We start from the raw sequence: 20,328 nt of genomic DNA, 5'->3' as shown, positions 1-20,328 counted from the left end.
TCAGAATATCTATTTTGTTTCTTTTAGTAATTTTTATCTTTTTTTTAATTGAAGCACAGTTGGTTTAAACATCATATTAGTTTTAGGTATACAGGACCATGATTCAGTAGTTTTACAGATTACACTCTATAACTTTTAATAGAGCTATTACAAAATGATGGCTATAAGTTCCTGTGCTATATAATATATCCTGTTGCTTATCTATTTTATACATAGTAGTTTGTATCTCTTAACTGCATAACCATATCTTGCTACTGCCCTCTTTCTTCTCCCCACTGGTAACCACTGGTTTGTTTTCTATATCTGTGAAACTGTTTTTGTTTTGCTATATACATTAATTTGTTTTACTTTAGATTCCACAAATAAGTGACATCATACAGTAATTTGTCCTTCTCTGTATGAATTATTTCATTATGCCTAATATTCTCTAGGTCTACCCATATTGCTGTAAATGGAAGCATTTCATTCTTTTTTTACAGCTCAGCACTGTTCCACTATATATATGTGTGTATATATATGTGTGTGTGTATATATATATATGTGTATGTGTGTACACACACAGACACAGATAGAAACACACCATATGTATTTTATCCATTCATCTGTTGATTTACACTCAGACTGTCATCTTAATTATAATATGTCTTGGTGTGGGTCTATTTGAGTTCATCTTTTTTGAGACCCTCTGTGCTTCCTGTCAGAGAAGGCAATGGCACCCCACTCCAGTACTCTTGCCTGGAAAATCCCATGGATGGAGGAGCCTGGTAGGCTGCAGTCCATGGGGTCGCTGAGGGTCGGACACGACTGAGCGACTTCACTTTCACTTTTTACTTTCACGCATTGGAGAAGGAGATGGCAACCCACTCCAGTGTTCTTGCCTGGAGAATCCCAGGGACGGGGGAGCCTGGTGGGCTGCCGTCTATGGGGTCACACAGAGTCGGACACGACTGAAGTGACTTAGTAGTACCAGTGCTTCCTGTATGTGGATATCTGTTTCCTTCTTCAGGTTTGGGAAGTTTCTAGCTATAATCTCATCAAATATATTTTTGATCCCCTTCTCTCTCTTTTCCTTCTGTGGCCCCTATAATATGAATGTTAGTATGCTTAATGTTATCTCAGAGATCTCAAACTGTTCTCATATTTAAAAATTTGTTTTTATTTGTGCTTTTCTGACTGCGTGATTTCCATTATTCTATCTTCCAGATCATTTATGCTTTCTTCTGAATCCCTTAGTCTGCTATTCATTCTTTCTAGTGTGTTTTTTATTTAAGTTAATCAATTATTCATTTCTTCCTTTTCCTATTCTAAAAGTTATTGTTTTGGTATGCTATTTATAGTAAGCTCTTTTTTCTCAGCTATCTTCATACTTTTCACAATCTTATTATACTTACTATACTTATTTAATCTACTTGAATCAGTTAAGCTCTAAGTGTTTTATCATATGAATAAATAAATACTGCAAGTGTTATTTTGATTTATCTATAATCTTGGAAGTTTATCATTCTAAACACATATATTTACTGTTTACAGAACATTTCTATTTAAATATCTAAATGACCTTTCAAAGGGAGTATATTCAGAATCCAACTCTTGTGAATTCTTCATTTCTGATTGGGTCTTTCTTATATTTTCAAGTTCTTGTTAAAATTCTCACTGTGCTCATCTGCTCTGTTCTTTAATTCAATTAACATTCTTATTACTTATGCTTCAAATTCTTTATTATTTCTTTTCATTATTTGTTTTTCCAAGGGTTTTCTCTTGCTGTTTAAATTGAGACCAGTTCTTCTGTCTTTTCATTTTTGCTAAACTTGCTCTGTGCCTATGAAATTAGGTGAAACAGTTACCTATTGTGGTCTTGCGGGGATGTCTTTATATGGGAGTGTCCCATATAGACTGCGTGTGCCTAATGCCTTTGGTGGGGGGGTTGGATTTGATGTGGTTGCAAGTCACTGTCTTTCCTCAGGGTGTGCAGGAAGCTATTGCTGTGGTAGGAGGTGGGGCTGGAGATGGAGGTGCTGGGGTGGAGTCTGGTATGAGGCAGGGCTTCCTCTCTGCTCAGTGGCCATCATCATCCTGTCAGGGATTTGGATCAAGTCCCAAGATACTGAAATGGAAGCCCTTAGGATCTAGCTGAGTTGGCTCTGTTCCCTCTAAGTATGTGTTTCCCCCCTTCCTGCACTAGGACTTTTGCCCCAGAGGGAGATCATGCTGAAGCAAGGGGGGCCCACGCGAGCTCAGAGCTCATGTCAGCTGTAGGAGGTACAAGCTGTCTCCAAGGCACTGCTTGTGCAGGCGCCAGAAACTGTTTCCCTTGCTCTGCTCAGATGCAGCCTCAGTTCAACTCCCTATTGTCTCTCACATCCAATTACTGCCCTCAGCCTCCACTTCCCCAACCCTGCTTTGGAGTGACACTCAGGGCAGGTGGGGCCTGCACTGATTCGTAGTGCTTACGGGGAGGTGAGCTGTGCTGGAGTGTCCACTGTCAAGAGTTTTGGGCTACTTCTAATACACTGCTTGAGTTCAGTTCAGTCACTCAGTCGTGTCCAACGCTTTGCAACCCTATAAACCGCAGCATGCCAGGCTTACCTGTCCATCACCAACTCCCGGAGTCTACCTAAATCCATGTCCATTGAATCGGTGATGCCATCTAACCATCTCATCCTCTGTCATCCCCTTCTCCTCCTGCCCTCAATCTTTCCCAGCATCAGGGTCTTTTCAAATGAGTCAGCTCTTCGCATCAGGTGGCCAAAGTATTGGAGTTTCAGCTTCAACAACAGTCCTTCCAATGAATATTCAGGGATGATCTCCTTTAGGGCTGGTTGGATCTCCTTGAAGTCCAAGGGACACTCAAGAGTCTTCTCCAGCACCACAGTTCAAAAGCATCAATTCTTCAGCGTTCAGATTTCTTTATAGTCCAACTCTCACATCCATACATGACTACTGGAAAAACCATAGCCTTGACTAGATGGACGTTTGTGGATAAAGTAATGTCTCTGCTTTTTAATATGCTGTCTAGGTTGGTCATAACTTTCCTTCCAAGTAGTAAGAGTCTTTTAATTTCATGGCTGCAATCACCATCTGCAGTGGTTTTGGAGCCCCCGAAAATAAAGTCAACCACTGTTTCCCCATCTATTTGCCATGAAGTGATGGGACCAGATGCCATGATCTTAGTTTTCTGAATGTTGAGCTTTAAGCCAACTTTTTCACTCTCCTCTTTCACTTTCATCTTGAATAAGCACCAACAATGGACATCACAGCCCCACCCAGACACCCCCCTGGAACTCAGTAGCCTCTGTGTACCACATCTGAGCTTTCTACCTGGTTGTGGCAATTCTAGATCCAATGCTGTGCTGCACTGTGGATAAGTGGGTCTGGAGCAGTCATTCGATTGGGGTTGGCACTGGGGCAGTTGTGGGAAACCTGGCAGTCACTGAGGCAGTCCTCACTCTGCCCTGCCTTGCTGGTGAGCTAGTATACACATGCTTCTCATACTCAATCCAGGCTTCCCACAGCCCTCTTGTTAGTCCCTGTAGTCCTCCAATCAGTCAAGAGAGCTTGTCTCCCCTGCGTCGGATCCTGGGCCTTCCCAATTTGTGGCTCAAACAACTTATTCCCCAGGGTGAATCTCCACCCATGTAATCTCCCTGTTCTTTTGAGTTCCCTCCCAGGGGTACAAGGCCTGACCTGATTGCTTTTCTTCCCTTCCTGCCTAATTACGGATGAACCTTTTTTGTTGTCTTGGTTGTACAGGAGTCCTTTGCCAGTTTCCAATTAGTTTTCAGTGAGAATTGTTATGTGTTCATGGGGCAAGGTGAGTTGCACGTCTCCTTCTACTCGACCATCTTGATCTATTTTCTTATTGCTGTTCTCTATTTGATGGGTCATTGTCAGCATACTTTAATTCTTTAGATATGTTTTCCTTTAGTTCTTTGAATGTATTTATAGGAGCTGATTGAAAGTGTTTATTTACTATGTCCTATATACATATGCCCTCTGCTGCTGCTGCTACTGGAGAAGGCAATGGCACCCCACTCCAGTACTCTTGCCTGGTAAATCCCATGGACGGAGGAGACTGGTAGGCTGCAGTTTCTATTGACTGTTTTTTGTCCTGAGTATAAGCCACATATTATTATTTCTTTGCAAGTTTTTTAACTTTTTATTTGACATTGGACAGTTTTGATAATATAGCAACTCTGGACTTTTGACTCCTTCCCAAAGCACTGTAGTTGCTGCTTTTTAGTTTATTTGTTTAGTGACATGTCTGAGCTAATTCTGGACAGTCTGTGTCTCCTGCAATGTGTAGCCTGATGTCCTTGCTCAGATTTTTACTTTTAATTCATGTCATTTTTAAGTCTAGCTTCCTAGGAGTCTCCCTAGGATCATCATAGTTTATTCATCAGCCAATGATTAGTCAAAGGTTGTGCAGAAACATCTTGGGCCAATAAAGCTTTCATTTTTACAAAAGGGATCAATGTGTAGGTTAGGGCATACATTAAAAATTCAAGCAATTTATGTCTGGCTTTTATTGTTTTCCTTGTGCAGGTCTCATGTTCAACCAGGTATGAATATGTAATCGGGGCTCTTCTAAGCCTCTCCTGAGTCTATATGTAGCCATGCATATCTACACAATCTTCCAGATTCCCAGGACTATATGGGAGCTTATTCAAGCCATTTATGGTTGTTTTATTTCTCAGATGTCCCAGTTAAATTTTTGTATGGTGTATTGCAACCACAGACAACTAAGGTATTTGTCCCACCTGATTGTTTGCCATTGATTTTGCTATTATTTTTGACAATGCCCTGGGCTTGAAGGCCTCTTTATTTTCATTGAAGAAACGTGTTTCTTGTCTCAAGATCGGGTAAATCATTGCTCACCTTTTATTCTACCTGTTATTTTTTCCTTTACATTTATGTCTATAATAAATTTGTGTAGAATTTATGTGTGGTAAGGCTCTAACATGATGTTTTTTTCCCCAAATACCAACCCAATTTTCTCAACAATTATTAACAATTCATCTATTCCTCATTGATTTGAGAAGGTTTCTTTAGCATATTTTAAGTTATCATGTGTCTAGAGTCTAACTCAGTATTAGCTGCACTAAAACAATGACCTGTCAATTTTTGTGTCAGTATCACATCATTTTAGTATATGTTATAATATACCCTGGCTTTTTTGTTGATGTTGTTTGAGCCAAGACTCCTTTTACTGCTCTTTTAAAAAATCGCAGCACTGTTTTTAATAGCCAGGACATGGAAGGAACCTAGATGTCCATCGGCAGATGAATGGATAAGAAAGCTGTGGTACATATACACAATGGAGTATTACTCAGGCATTAAAAAAATACATTTGAATCAGTTCTAATGAGGTAGATGAAGCTGGAGCCCATTATACAGAGTGACGTAAGCCAGAAAGAAAAACACCAATACAGTATACTAATGCATATATATGGAATTTAGAAAGATGGTAATGATAACCCTATATGCGAGACAGCAAAAGAGACACAGATGTATACAACAATCTTTTGGACTCTGTGGGAGAGGGCGAGGGTGGGATGATTTGGGAGAATGGCACTGAAACATGTAAAGTATCATATGTGAAACGAATTGTCAGTCCAGGTTTGATGCATGATACAGGATGCTCAGGGCTGGTGCACTGGGATGACCCAGAGGGATGGGATGGGGAGGGAGGTGGGAGCGGGGTTCAGGATGGGGAACACGTGTACACCCGTGGCGGATTCATGTTGATGTATGGCAAAACCAATACAATATTGTAAAGTAATTAGCCTCCAATTTAAATAAATAAATTTATATTAAAAAATAAAAAATTATAATCTATTCTTATTCATTTGCTTTTCCAACATACCTTAGAATTATTCTGTCAGGTGAACAAAAACTATTTCTTATGCATCTTTATATATCAGGATGGCACATGATTAACTCAAATGTTTTATTATTGCTATGAATGAATCTTCTGCTTCTTAATAGAACTGTTCCTCTGAAGATACTACTTGAAACCCAATGGATTGGCAAAAATTAAGAAGTTATATAAGAACTGGCAATAATATGAAGAAATAGAAACTCTTATGCACTATTCATAATTTAGAACAAATTTCTAGAGAAATCTGGCAATATTTGGTGAAAAATTTATATGCACATTTTACAGGATCCAGGACTTCTACTCTAAAATGCATACTTCTGATAAGCTGACACAGGAACACAAAGAGACAGAGACATCTGTGAAGATATTCCCTGCAGCACTGTTTGGAATACCTAAGAACTGGAAACTTATCTATCAAAGAACAAATAAAGTACTGTGATATTAGTACTTGTTGGAATATAATTCAGCAGTCATCAGGAATGAACCATATATGAATATGGATAGATCTAAAAAAGAACACTGAGTGAAAAAACTAAGAAATAGAAATGAGATGTACAACATCTCTTGTGTTTAAAAAGAAAAAAAAAAATCTATACAAATAAACATCACTAGAGATTGTACATGGATATGGATCTTGCCAACCCAGGGATAGAGCCCAGGTCTCCTGCATTGCAGGCAGATTCTTTTACCATCTGAGCTAGTGCTGCTGCTAAATTGCTTCAGTCGTGTCCGACTCTGTGCGGCCCCATAGACGGCAGCCCACCAGGCTCCCCCGTCCCTGGGATTCTCCAGGCAAGAACACTGGAGTGGGTTGCCATTTCTTTCTCCAATGCATGAAAGTGAAAAGTGAAAGTGAAGTCGCTCAGTCGAGTCCGGCTCTTAGCGACCCCGTGGACTGCAGCCTACCAGGCTCCTTCGTCCATGGGATTTTCCAGGCAAGAGTACTGGAGTGGGTTGCCATTGCCTTCTCTGTCTGAGCTACTGGGGAAGCCCATATATATGTCATGGCAATCAATTCCAGTGTTTCTGAAGTCTAAAGTCAGCATAAAACCTTCCCACTTCAAAATATCATAAAAACCACTTGCTTAAGGGAAATGTCAAAAAAGTAAAAGAGAAATGAACTGACCACTTCCGGGTCACATAGCTTACCGGAGGACACAGCACATGAGCAGCAGATGGGTGGGGACGTTAGCTGGATTGAGCATACTGGGTGTGTCTGACTTCATACAGGCCAGGAAAGCACGCATCCTTCTGTTTTTGTCCTCAACTGCTTTGCCTAGCCAGAGCTTCTTGAGGTTTGGGCAAGTCCATTCCCGAAATGTCAGTGCAGACACCAGCTCTGGGGTTTGAGGTGACTTCCCTTTATAGGCAGACCACTCTTTAAGAATCACTGAAGGAACTAAAAGACAGAAATTGAGGAAAAACAGGCTATAAAGACTCTGAGCATTTCGCCGCTGGTCACAACTGACAGAATCCATCACACTTCAACATCTTTATATTTTCTGTCACTATAATTTTTATTGTTAGCAGCAGTAATGGCGAGAGTAGCAAACATTTATCAGATGCTTGGCATGTATTAAGTATTTTATATATAAATGTAAATCTTATTTCTCTAGACAAACCTGAGAGAGAAGCATTATGATTATATTATCACAAAATATAGTACCCATTTTATAAATGAAAAACAATCAAAGCTCAACTGTCACATAGTTCTATAGTCATATAGTAGTCCCTCCATTGTTCACAGGGAATACATTCCAAGACCCCCAGTGGACACCCAAAACCATGCATAGTACTGAATCCTGTATATACTATGGTTTTTCCTATACCTATAAACCTATGATAAAGGTATGCAAGAGATTAACAACAATAATAAAATAGAACAATTATACTGTAATAAAAATTATCTGAAAGTGGTTCTCTCTCTCTCTCAAAATATCTTACTGTACAAATTTAATGCCTTTTCCATCTTAACTAAGCCCTTATCATGTACTGTGTCCATAACTTTTGCAGTTCAAGATGTGACAGCAAAACTAGCATAAATTTCTTTTTTCTTCTTCACAATTTCACAGATAGAAGACTTGTTCTTACCATACATCTGTTTGTTCTTAGTACAGATGTTAGCAATGTCAGCATATCATTTTTTCCTTCCCTTATTAATTATTGAGAACTTAATAATTAATTATCAATTATTGAGAACTTTTACCTTTTCACTTAAAGAAAGCACTTTCTTGTTTCTCTTTGACATATTTGAACTGCTAGTATCACTACTCTTGCACTTTGGGGCCATTATTAAGTAAAATAATGATTACTTGAACACAAGCACTTCAACTGATTATAGGGACATCTCTGGCTGTCCAGCAGTTAATATTCTGCACTTCCACTGTAGTGGACACAGGTTCAATCCCTGGTTGGGGAACTAAGATCCTGCATGCCTCACTGTGTGGCCAAAAAAATAAATGAATAAAATAAAATGATTTTAATACAATAGCAAAGATAGGAAATAGACATTGGTACAACTGTGTGTATAGTTCTACATCATGTGTAGATTCATGCAATTATCACTGCAATCAAGATATAAAACTATTCTATCACCACAAAGATTTCTCCTGTGCTACCCCTTTTATGGTCACATGCAATGATCTCTGGCACCATCCTTGATCTCTGCCAACCACTAATCTGCTCTCTATCTCTATAATTTTGTCAGTTTGAGAATGTTATATAAATTGAATCAGAATGCAACCTTTTGAGACTGGCATTTTCACTCAGAATAATGCTCTTGAGATCTATTCATGTTGATGCATATATCAATAGCTCATTCCTACTTTGCTGAGTAATATGCCATGGTATAGATGTACATGGTTTACCTTTTGAAGGACATCTAGGTTATGTCCAGTTTGGGGCTATTATGAATAAAGGTGTTATGAATATTTGTGTATAAGTTCCTGCATGAAAATACGTCTTCATTCTCTAGCATAAATGCTCCAAAAATGTAGTGCTACACGCTTATTTTTAGTCTACTTTTAGTTTTAAGGAACTGCCAAATTGTTTCCCAGAGTGGTGGCATCATGTTACATTCCCATCAGCAAATCATGAGTAATCCAGTTTTCCCACACTCAATCTAGCATGCTCTATTAACACCATTATTCATTTTAGCCATTCTGATAGATAGGTATATAGTAATACTTCACTGTGGTTTTGATTTGCATTTCTCTAATGGCTAATGATGGCGAACATATTTTCATGTCTTTATATTTCACACATATATCTTGTTCAGTGAAATGTCTGTGAATGTCTTTCCTGATTTTCTAATTGGATTATTTTTATATTGTTCAGTTTTGAGAGTCCTTGCAGATACTTTCTTTCAGAGTATTTCAGATACTAGTTTAGATATGTGGCACTTGTTCACCTGTGGATTTCCAATTGATCCAGTACTATTTGTTAAAAAGACAATCCTTCTTCCAACGAAGTGCTTCTGCAGCTCTGTCAAAAATCAGTTGGCTGTACTTGTGTGAGGCAATTTTTGGGTTCTCTATTCTGTCCCATTGGTCTATACCACTGTTGATCACAGTCTTAATCACTGTAGCGACATATTAAGTCTTATAATCAGGTAGAGTGATTGCTCTCAAATTATTATTCCTTCTCAAAAATGTATTAGCTATGCTAGGTCCTTTCTTTTTCCATATAAATATTAAAATAATCTTATCTTCATATATATAGAATCCTGATAGAATTAGATATAAACTCTGTTAAATCTATATACAATTAATTTTGAAAAAAATTCCCAACAAACAAAAGTCCAGCACCAGATAATCTGATAGTGAATTCACCAAAAATTTAAAGGAGAGCTACCACCTATCCTTCTCAAATGATTCCAAAACAACTGAAGAGGGAGGAATGCCTCTAAACTCATTCTATATAAAACAAAAATATCCTTCAAGAATACAGGGAAAATGAAGACATTTTCAGATGAAGGAAAACTAGGATACTTTTAAAAAAGCAAACCTATCCTAAAAGAATGACTACAGGTATTTCTCTACACAAAAAGGAAATGATAAAAGAAGGAATTTTGGAATTATCAGGAAGGAAAAAAAAAACAATGAAAAGAACAAATATATGGATAAATACAATATATTTTCTTTCTTCTGAGTTTTCTAAATTATATCTCACAGTAAGCAAAAACTATAACAATGTCTGTAGAGAAAATAATTAAGACAATTATAAATGGAGAAAGATAAAAAGATGCAATAGAGGTCAGGTTCACCTCACCTGAACTGGTAAAATGTCAACACCAGTATAGAGTATGATAAGTTATGTATATACAATGTAATACCTACTAAATACACTAAAGTAGTTATACAAAGAGATACATTCAAAAACATACAGATAAATAAAAATGAAATTCTAAAATAAGTTCACATATCTATAGGATTGGAAGGATAGGAAAACAGAGACATAAAAAACAGAACAAACAAGTAAAAATAAAATGCCAGACTTAAGCTTTAACATGCCAATAATTACATTAAATACAAGTAACTTGGTAAAGTAAAGTAAATTGGTCTAATGACACCAATTAAATACACTGTGGAATCTAGAAAGATGACACAAGGGATTCCCTGATGGTGCAGTGGTTAGGACTGGGCACTTTCACTGCCAGAGCCCAGGTCCAATCCCCGGTCAGAGAAACTAAGATCCTGCAAGCAGAGTAGTGAGGCCAAAAAAAAAAAAAAGAGAGAGAGAGAGACACACACACACAAATGAACTTATTTACAAAACAGAAACAGACTCACAGACTTCAAAAACAAACTTATGGTTAACAAAGCAAAAAGGAAAGGGCTGGGAGGGAGGGATAAACTAGGAGATTGGGATTAAAACATACACACTACTATACATAGAAGATATAAAGCAACAAGGACCTACTGAAAAGCACAGGGAACTCTATTCAATATTCTGTAATAACCTCTATGGGAAAAACATCTGAAAAAGAGTGGATATATGTATAACTGATGAAATTAAAAGACGCTTACTCCTTGGAAGGAAAGTTATGACCAACCTAGATAGCATATTCAAAAGCAGAGACATTACTTTGCCAACAAAGGTCCGTCTAGTCAAGGCTATGGTTTTTCCAGTAGTCATGTATGGATGTGAGAGTTGGACTGTGAAGAAAGCTGAGCGCTGAAGAATTGATGCTTTTGAACTGTGGTGTTGGAGAAGACTCTTGAGAGTCCCTTGGACTGCAAGGAGATCCAACCAGTCCATTCTAAAGGAGATCAGCCCCAGGTGTTCTTTGGAAGGAGTGATGCTAAAGCTGAAACTCCAGTACTTTGGCCACCTCATGTGAAGAGTTGACTCATTGGAAAAGACTCTGATGCTGGGAGGGATTGGAGGCAGGAGGAGAAGGGGACGACAAAGGATGAGATGGCTGGATGGCATCACCGACTCGATGGACCTGAGTTTGAGTGAACTCCGGGAGTTGGTGATGGACAGGGAGGCCTGGCGTGCTGCGATTCATGGGGTCGCAAAGAGTCGGACACGACTGAGCGACTGAATTGAACTGAACTGATAACTGATTCACTTTGCTGTATGCCTGAAACTAACACAACACTGTAAATCAACTATACCTGAATATAAAATAAAAGTTTAAAAAAGGGTTCCCTTTCCTCCACATCCTTTGCCAATATTTGTTGTCTTTTTGATAATAACCATTCTGCAAGGTGTAAGGTGGTATCTCACTGTGGTTTTGATTTGCATTTCCCTGATGACTGGAGAAGTTGAGCATTTTTTCACATGTCTGTTGGCCATAAGTATGTCTTTAGAAAAATGTCTATTCAGATCCTATGCCAATTATTTAATTGGGTTGGCTTTTTGATGTGGAGTTGTAAGTATTCTTTGTATATTTTGGATATTAACCCATTGTTGGATAGATCATTCACAAATCTTTCCCAATTCAGTGGATAGCCTTCCTGTTTTGTTGATAGTTTCATATGCTATGCAGTTTTCAGTTTGATGGAGTCCCATTTGTTTATTTTTGCTTTTGTTTACCTAACATAAGGAGACATATCAAAAAAAAAACAACAAAACAAAAACCCAAGACTGATGTCAAAGAACATAGGGCTTAGGTTTCTTTTAGAAGTTCTTATGGTTTCAGGTGTTATGTTTAACTGTTTAATCCATTGCATGTAGCTATCCAGTTTTCCCAACACCATTTATTGAAGAGGTTGTCCTTTTCACCATTGCATATTTTTGCCTCTTTTGGGCTCATTTATGGGCTCTCCATTCAGTTCCATTGACCCATATATCTGTTTATGTGGCAGTACCATTCTGTTTTGATTATTGAAGCTTTGTGTGTAATACAGTTTGAAATTAGGGATTGTGATGCCTCCTGTTTTGTTCTTTTCTTTAAAATTTACAACACTGTGTTAGTGTCAGGTGTACAGCAAAGTGATTCCATTTTATACATATATATATACACATTATATATAGGCTTCCCTGGTAGCCAGGCAGTAGAGAATCTGAACTTGAATATATAATACAAGATATATAATTATAACTATATAATATGTATAACATATATATGTCCTTTTTCAGATTGTTTTCTCATATAGGTTATTACAGAGTATTAAGTTGAGTTCCCTGGGCTACACAGTAGATCCTTATTATCTGCTTTATGCATGCATGCTATGCATGCTAAGTCACTTCAGTCATGTCCAACTCTTTGTGATCCCAAGGACTGTAACCTACCAGGCTCCTCTGTCCATGGAATTTTCCAGGCAAGAATACAGAGTGGGTTGCCATTTCCTCCTCCAGGGGATCTTCTTGACCCAGGGATCAAACCCATGTCTCTTCTATCTCCTGCATTGGCAGGCAGGTTCTTTACCACAAGCGCTGTTTATGTTAATCCCAACCTCCTAATTTATCCCTTCTCCCCAGCCTTTCCCCTTTGGTAACCATAAGTTTGTTTTTGAAGTGTGTAAGTCTGTTTCTGTTTTGTAAATAAGTTCTTTTGAACCACTTTTCAGATTTTCCACACTAAGGAGTATCATACGATATTTGTCTTTCTCTGTCTGATTTACTTCACTTAGTATGAGAATCTTTAGTTCCATCTGTACTGCTGCAAATGGCATTATTTCATTCTTTTTTAATGGCTTGAGTAATAGCCTAGTGTGTGTGTGTGTGTGTGTGAGAGAGAGAGAGTGTATTCCATTATCTTCTTCATACATTACTCTGTTGATAGAAATTTAGGCTGCTTTCATGTCTTGGATACTATATATAGTGTTGCTATAACCACTGGGTTGCATATATCTTTTCAAATTAGTTTTCACCTTTTCCAGATATATGCACAGGAGTGGGATTACTGGATCATATGGTAGTTCTAGTTTTAGTTTTTTAAGGAAAAACACCATACTGTTATCAATGTTTTTTTGTTTTTAAGACTTTATGGCTATTTGGGTCTTCTGTATTTCCATATAAATTTTAGAGTTGTTTTAGTTCTGTGGAAAACATTGTTGCTATTTTGATAGGGATTGCATTGAATCTGTAGATTACCTTAGATAGTATGGTTTTTGACAATATTAACTTTTGACATTGATAGTATGGTTTTTGACAATATTAATTAACAATAATTAACAAAATTAACAAGCAATTATACCTTTCTGTTTGTGCCATCTTCACTCTCTTTCATCAAGGTCTTATAATTTCCTGAATATAGGTCCTTTAACACCTTGTTTAGATTTATTCCCAGGTATTTTAATTTTTTTAATTGGAGGATAATAGCTTTACAGTGTTTTACTGGTTTATTTTAATCTTTACGTGCTTGTTTGTTGGGAGTTTTCGATTACTGATTCAATTTCATTAAATTGGCCTGTTCATATTTTCTATTTCTTCCTGATTTAGTCTTGGGAGATTATACATCTCTAGGAATTTATCTTTCTTCTAAGTTGTCCATTTTATTCATTTTTTAATTTAAAAAAATTTTTGTTGTATATTGGAATATAGTTGGTTAACAATGTTGTGTTAGTTTCAGGCATACTAACAATGTTGTGTTAGTTTCAGGCATACAAGCATTCAGCTATACCTATACATGTACCTATTCTTTTTCAAATTCTTTTCCCATTTAGGTTATTTTACAGAGTACGGACCAGAGTTCCCTGATTCTTGTTGGTTATCTATTTTAAGTATAGCAGTATGCACATATCAATCCCAAACTCCCAGTCTCTCTTCCCACCTTCCCCCTGATACAGGTTGTCCATTTTATTGATGCATAATTGTCCATAGTAATCTCTTATGATCTTTTTCATTTATGTGGTGTTGGTTGTAGCTGCTCCTTTTTCATTTCTGATTTTATTGATTTGGGCCCTCTATTTTTCTTGATGAATCTAGCCAAAAATTTACCAATTTTATCACTTCAAAGAAAAATGGATAAGAAAGCTATGGTACATATACACAATGGAGTATTACTCAGCCATTAAAAAGAATTCATTTGAATCAGTTCTAATGAGGTGGATGAAACTGGAGCCTATTATACAGAGTGAAGTAAGCCAGAAGGAAAAACACCAAAGAACAAGGTCTTAAGTTCATTGATCTTTCTTATTTTTAGTCTCCATGGCATTTATTTCTGTTCTGATTTTTAACATTTCTTCTACTACCTTTGGGGTTTTTGCTCCTATTTTCTAGTTTCTTTAGGTGTAAGGTTATGTTGTTTCAGATTTTTCTTTTTCCTGAGGCTGGGTTGCATCACTATGCCTCTTAGAACTGCTTTTGGTGCATCCCACCGTATATACTCAATTACTGTGTTTCTATTTGCATTTGTTTCTAGGTATTATTTGATTTCTTCTTGAATTCTTCAGTGATCCATTGATTATTTATATATGCTATTATTATTTATTATGCTACAATTTATTATAGCAGCATAACCTTTGACCTCCATGTTTGAGATTTTTTTTGCAGGCTTTTTTTTTCCCCCTTGTAGTAAATAACTAGCTTCATATTGTTGTGGTTGGAAAAGATGCTTGATGTGATTTCAATCTTCTTAACGTTACTGTGACTTATCTTGTGGCCCAGCATGTGATCTATCCTGGAGAATGCTCCATGTACACTTGAAAATAATGTGTATTCTGCTACTTTTGGATGTAACTTCTATATATCTACTAAGTCCATTTGGACTAATGTGTCATTTAAGGCCAGTGTATCATTTATATTCTGTCTGGATAATTTGTCAACTGATATAAGTGGGATGTTCAAGTTCCCTAATATTAATATGCTACAGTCAACTTCTCCCTTTAGGTCTCTTAATATCTGCTTTATGTATTTAGTTGCTATGTTAGCTGTATATATGTTTATAATTTTTGTATATTCTTGGATGGATCCTTTGTTCATTATGTAATGTCCTTTGTCTCTAGGCCTGGAGCTGGTGTTGAAAGGCTAATGGGTGGGGCTGGGGCCCAGAGGGTCCAGGGCCTGCTGTCCATCCACTAGTAGGTGAAGCCAGGTCCTAGGGCTAGTGCTGGCCCATTTGTGGGTGGAGATAGGTCCCAGTGTGTTGGAGTTGATGTTGGCCTGTAGCTGGATGGGCCTGGGTCCTGGTGTGGCTGGCAGCTCAGTACAGCAGCCAGTGTACTGGTGGGTAGGTCTGTGTATCTGCCCAGCTATCTGTCTGGCTTGGAATGTCCTAAGACTGGTGCTAATTGGCTGGTGGGTGGGGCTGGGTCCAGGCACTAATAAACTAAAGGGAAGCTTCCAAGATGGCACTTATTAGCACCAATATACCCATGACAGGATGAACTCCTCAAAATGGCTACTGCTGGCTTGATGTCTGCACGATGATGTTTCAATTACCTCTTGTCTCTCTGGGAGGCTCTCTAAATTAGCACTTGGCCTGATCCAGCCTCTTTACAAATTATTGTTTCTGTCCTGAGTCTTGGACTGTGTGAGATTTTTTGTGTATATCCTTTAACAGTGGAGCCTTTACTTTTATAAAGGCAGAAGGGACTCCATGACTTCTGATGAAAGATCAGCCTTTATTTGTATTATTTTCCCCTATATGTAAAGCATCATTTCTCTCTGGCTGCTTTCAATAATTTTTCTGTCTTAGGATGGACAAGGGTTTCATTTCCAAACTACACAAACAGATCATACAATTCAGTACTGAAAAACCAAACAACCCAATCAAAAAGTGGGCAGAAGATCTAAATAGACATTTCTCTAAAGAAGACATAAAGATGGCCAAAAGGCACATGAAAAAAAAATGCTCAGCACTGCTAATTAGTAGAGAAATGCAAATCAAAACTACAATGATGTATCACCTCACACCAGTCAGAATAGCCATCATTAAAAACTCAATGCATATATATGGAATCTAGAAAAATGATACAGATGAACCTATTTCTAAGGCAGGAATAGAGACAGAGACATAGAGAATGGACCTATGGACATGGGGGGGAAGGGAAGGGTGGGATGAATTGGGAGATTAGGATTTACATATATACACTACTATGTGTAAAACACATACATTGGGGCTTCCCTGGTGGTTCAGATGGTAAAGCGTCTGCCTGTAATGCGGGAGACCCAGGTTCAATCTCTGGGTCGGGAAGATCCCCTGGAGAAGGAAATGGCAACCCACTCCAGTATTCTTACCTGGAGAATTCCGTGGATTGAGGAGCCTGGTAGGCTACAGTCCACGGGGTCGCAAAGAGTCGGACACGACTAAGCAACTTTCACTTTCAGCTTCTTGACTCTGTAGGCTTGTTTTGGCCAAATTTGAGAATATTTAAACTATTATTTCTTTAAGTAATTCTTTTCTCCTTCTGAGACTCTGATTTACACAAATATTAGATCTTTTATTATAATTCCACTGATCACTGTTCATTTTTCAGTCTATTTTCTGTTATTGAGACTAGATAATTTCTGTTTTTCTTTCTCTAGGTTCAAAATTATTTTCTCTGTTGTCTCCAATCTGCAGTTTAACCCATCCTTTGTGTACTTTATTTCAGTTATTGTATCTCTTAATTCTTAATTTCCATTTATTCTTCTTTGTATATTAGATCTCTTTGCTAAGACTTTCCGTCTTTAATTTGCATGAAGAATGTTCAGGGAATTCCCTAGCAGTCCAGTGGTTAGTACTTGATGCTTTCACTGCCAGGGGTCTGGATTCAGTCCCTGGTTGGGGAAATAAGATCCCACAAGCCAAGCAGTGTGGCTAAAAATAAATAAATAGAAAGAAGAAAAACAATGTTCAAAATTGTTTGTCAAAGCATTTCTCTCTCATGGCTGCTCTGAAATCCTTAGCAGGTAATTTAATCAGTTGTGTTACAATGATTTCATTTTCTATTGATAACACAAATCTATTGATTTTCTTTACTCAGTTTGAGATCTCAGTTTAAAATCTTTCTGGTTCTTGGTATAAAGGGGGATTTTCAATTCAAACCTTGATATTTTGGGTATCATTTTAAGAGACTCTGGATCTTATTTAAATTTTGTGTTTTAGCAGGTCTTTTCTGTTAACATTCTGGTGGGTGAAGGAGGATGCTGTCTCTTTACTGGCAAGTGGGAGAAGAAGTCCTAGCTTCCCACCTGGCTATGTCTGTCACCTCCACAGTGGGTGTAGGTGGCATACCTTCTTATAGTATGGCAAAGGTAGAATTCCAGGTTTTTCATTTGGCCTTTGTTGGTTGGGGCAAAAGTAGGTTATAGTTTTTCTATAGTGTTTGGCTGGAGTAGAATGGTTATTATCTAAACGCTTTCTGTATTGCTAGGTTGTTCCTTTGGGTACTTTGGCTAGAGAAAACCAAAATACTTGGTTTTCTTGGTCTGTAGCTGTTGGCATTTCTGGGCTGTGAGGTTGTCCTGTACCCAGCATGGGCTATGTAAAACACAGGGAAAACCAAGGGAACTTACTACTGCTTCATTCCTTGGAGCCCAAGGCCCTTAGCCAATCTGTCACCTCTTCACCTTCTAGAGCATCTTGTGCTTTTTAATATAGAATATCCTGAGCTTTTAGTTTTATTTAGCAGGAGGAATAGGTAAAAATACATCTACTCCATCTTCCCATAAGCAGAAATCTAGTTGGTTCTTTTGAATGTATTAATTTGACCATATTACTCTGGAGCTTAAAACATCTCAATGGCTCTAATTACCTACAAGATCGAATTTCAAAACAAAAACCACACTGAGGAGGAGAGACTACATCAGATACATCTCCACATTCCCAAAGTTCAGCACGGATCTTATAAGTAATAGTTACTCTGAATGCTTAACGATTAAAGAATTTGGGCTTAAGTTAATGTATTTCACTTTGGCCACCTCATGCGAAGAGTTGACTCATCGGAAAAGACTCTGATGCTGGGAGGGATTGGGGGCAGGAGGAGAAGGGGACGACAGAGGATGAGATGGCTGGATGGCATCACTGACTTGATGGACGTGAGTCTGGGTGAACTCCGGGAGTTGGTGATGGACAGGGAGGCCTGGTGTGCTGTGATTCATGGGGTCGCAAAGAGTCGACACGACTGAGCGACTGAACTGAACTGAACCAATATGTATTCTGGTGAATTATGCACTTTCTCAAAGACTGTTCCACAGCCAAAAGTATGATGTGCTTGCATAGACATTTTTGTTCTGAGCCAAAGCTTTCAGAGAACTACCAAAGCTAGAACCACATTTACCTTCTACAGGTAGCCGCCGCCGTATGGCTAGGCGTTCCATTTTCCGCTGTGTCTCTGCCAGACTGAAAAGAACCCCGTATACATATTGACGAGCTGACCGGAACAGGATGGCAGCTGGAGGAAGCTCCATGTTACACTCATCTTCAATACATACAGGAATCTTAATCTCACCCTAAAAAGAAAATGGTTCAGGAAAAAGGAGAGAATGAGTTACCTCAAGGTTTGGAATTGAGCTGAGAAGAACAAGTAATGAACTGTAGCCTAGCTATTAAATTTTCTACTTTTATTTAGACAAAATTTCAGACTAAAAAGAAGTTGTAAGAGCCCAGCTGAGTATTAGACAGCTTAAAGCTATTCCATTTTTAAAGTCTCTGCTATGATTAACTACAGCTGACTAAATGGGGAAAATTTATCTTAGACATTCTGCTGGGGAATGGATTTGTATGGTAAGGCTAGAGGAGGGGAATAGCTCAGGAGAAGTAGAGGGAGAGGTAAAGACCAAGGGTATAATGCCTCTTCTTAGAGTGTGTTCATCCCTAGACCAGACTTTACAAACATGGTACATTGTCTTCTCCAAAATCTCACAATTACCCTTCTCCTCTAGGCCTCATTTCCTGCACAGTCCCATCTTTTGCTGGTCTCACCTCACTAGAGACCCTCGACACATGAAGGGCCCTAGCATACTTGGTCTCTTTTGATCTCCTTTCAGATACAAAGGTCAGACTTTTCTCTGGTAACCTACAGTCCTAGGAAGTTGAAGTACAGTGCAGAGAGCAGGGAGGTAAGTGTCGATGTGTTCTCTTACCTTAGTGAGGACATGGTAGATATATGGGTACATAAGACCCCTTCGATGTCTGTGTTCAGCAACCCGCAAGACTTCTGGAGCTACTGGAGGTAAGGGTGGAATGGTGATGTCCATATGGTTCCTTGTAGACATAGACAGCAGAGATGGGATGTGGGGCTCACCATCACCCAGGCTGGCATTTGAAACTCCAGCATCAATGGGCTCTACCCAAGACCCTCTGTCACTATTTGGATCCTCCCATCCAGGCTGCTGCTGAAGTGTTTCTGTGATGCGACTATAAGGTTTAAAAAGATAAGTGTGGAAAACAGAAAGGAGGTTAACAAAGATATTTCAACTCAAGATGTCTATTCTGATTACAAGGAATCTTACAAACCCTCTAGAAGCCAGGACACTGGGTTAGCACTGGATCTGATATCATTCCTCTCAGTGGCCATCACTATCCTCCTAGCTTCTTTCTTCAGATATAAACCAAAGCAATCAAAAGTCATGGGCTCCATTCTGAGTCCTTTATACCTTATAAAAGTCATGTTTAAAGTCTGCTTATGTTCTAAGGAAATAACTACAATTAAAACCTCAAAGTGGCTCTGTCTTCCAGGAATAATCTGCTTGGAAGAATAATCTAAGAAAAATGTTATTATACAAAATCCCACTGTTTTGATCCTCAGAACCTTTTTAGCTACACTTTTTTAGTTACCAAGCAATATAACTGCATACTCAACTGTTCTAATATTTCAACTCTATAAAACTTTCAATTTTTTTAATGTTCAATCTACTGTTCTTCACAAACTGAGAGATGAAAGACATGATACATAGCGCACCCCTACCAGGGCGTCCCTAGCCATCTGCTATGCTGTCTTCTACCTCAGTGGCCTGGGTATCTGAAAATTATTACCTGTACAGGGTCCAAGTGATCATGAAGTGACAAAAACATAGAGTTTTCCTACTTCACTTAAGTGCAAAGAGTCATAGAAAAAAGCCAGGAACATACA

General features: G+C 38.3%; 1 protein-coding gene across 3 annotated transcripts in view; it reads right to left on the bottom strand.

Moving 5' to 3' along the window:
• FAM120C (family with sequence similarity 120 member C) overlaps window positions 1-20,328 on the bottom strand; it is a 123,032-nt gene that overhangs the window by 32,067 nt on the left and 70,637 nt on the right. For all 3 annotated transcript variants that reach the window (XM_086388566.1, XM_086388569.1, XM_086388568.1), the window contains exons 8-10: window positions 19,340-19,613; window positions 18,535-18,706; window positions 7,028-7,277 (exon numbers count right to left, since the gene is read on the bottom strand). In XM_086388566.1, the coding sequence (XP_086244692.1) occupies window positions 7,028-7,277; window positions 18,535-18,706; window positions 19,340-19,613 (696 nt within the window). The remainder of the gene's footprint in view (window positions 1-7,027; window positions 7,278-18,534; window positions 18,707-19,339; window positions 19,614-20,328) is intronic.

The sequence above is a fragment of the Bos grunniens genome, chromosome X (assembly GCF_055505025.1).
Source record: "Bos grunniens cultivar Pamir isolate PY7600 chromosome X, Bosgru_T2T1.0, whole genome shotgun sequence".
NCBI classification, from domain to species: domain Eukaryota; kingdom Metazoa; phylum Chordata; class Mammalia; order Artiodactyla; family Bovidae; genus Bos; species Bos grunniens.
Note: the sequence above shows the minus strand (reverse complement) of the source record. Positions and strands in the feature narration are given on the sequence as shown.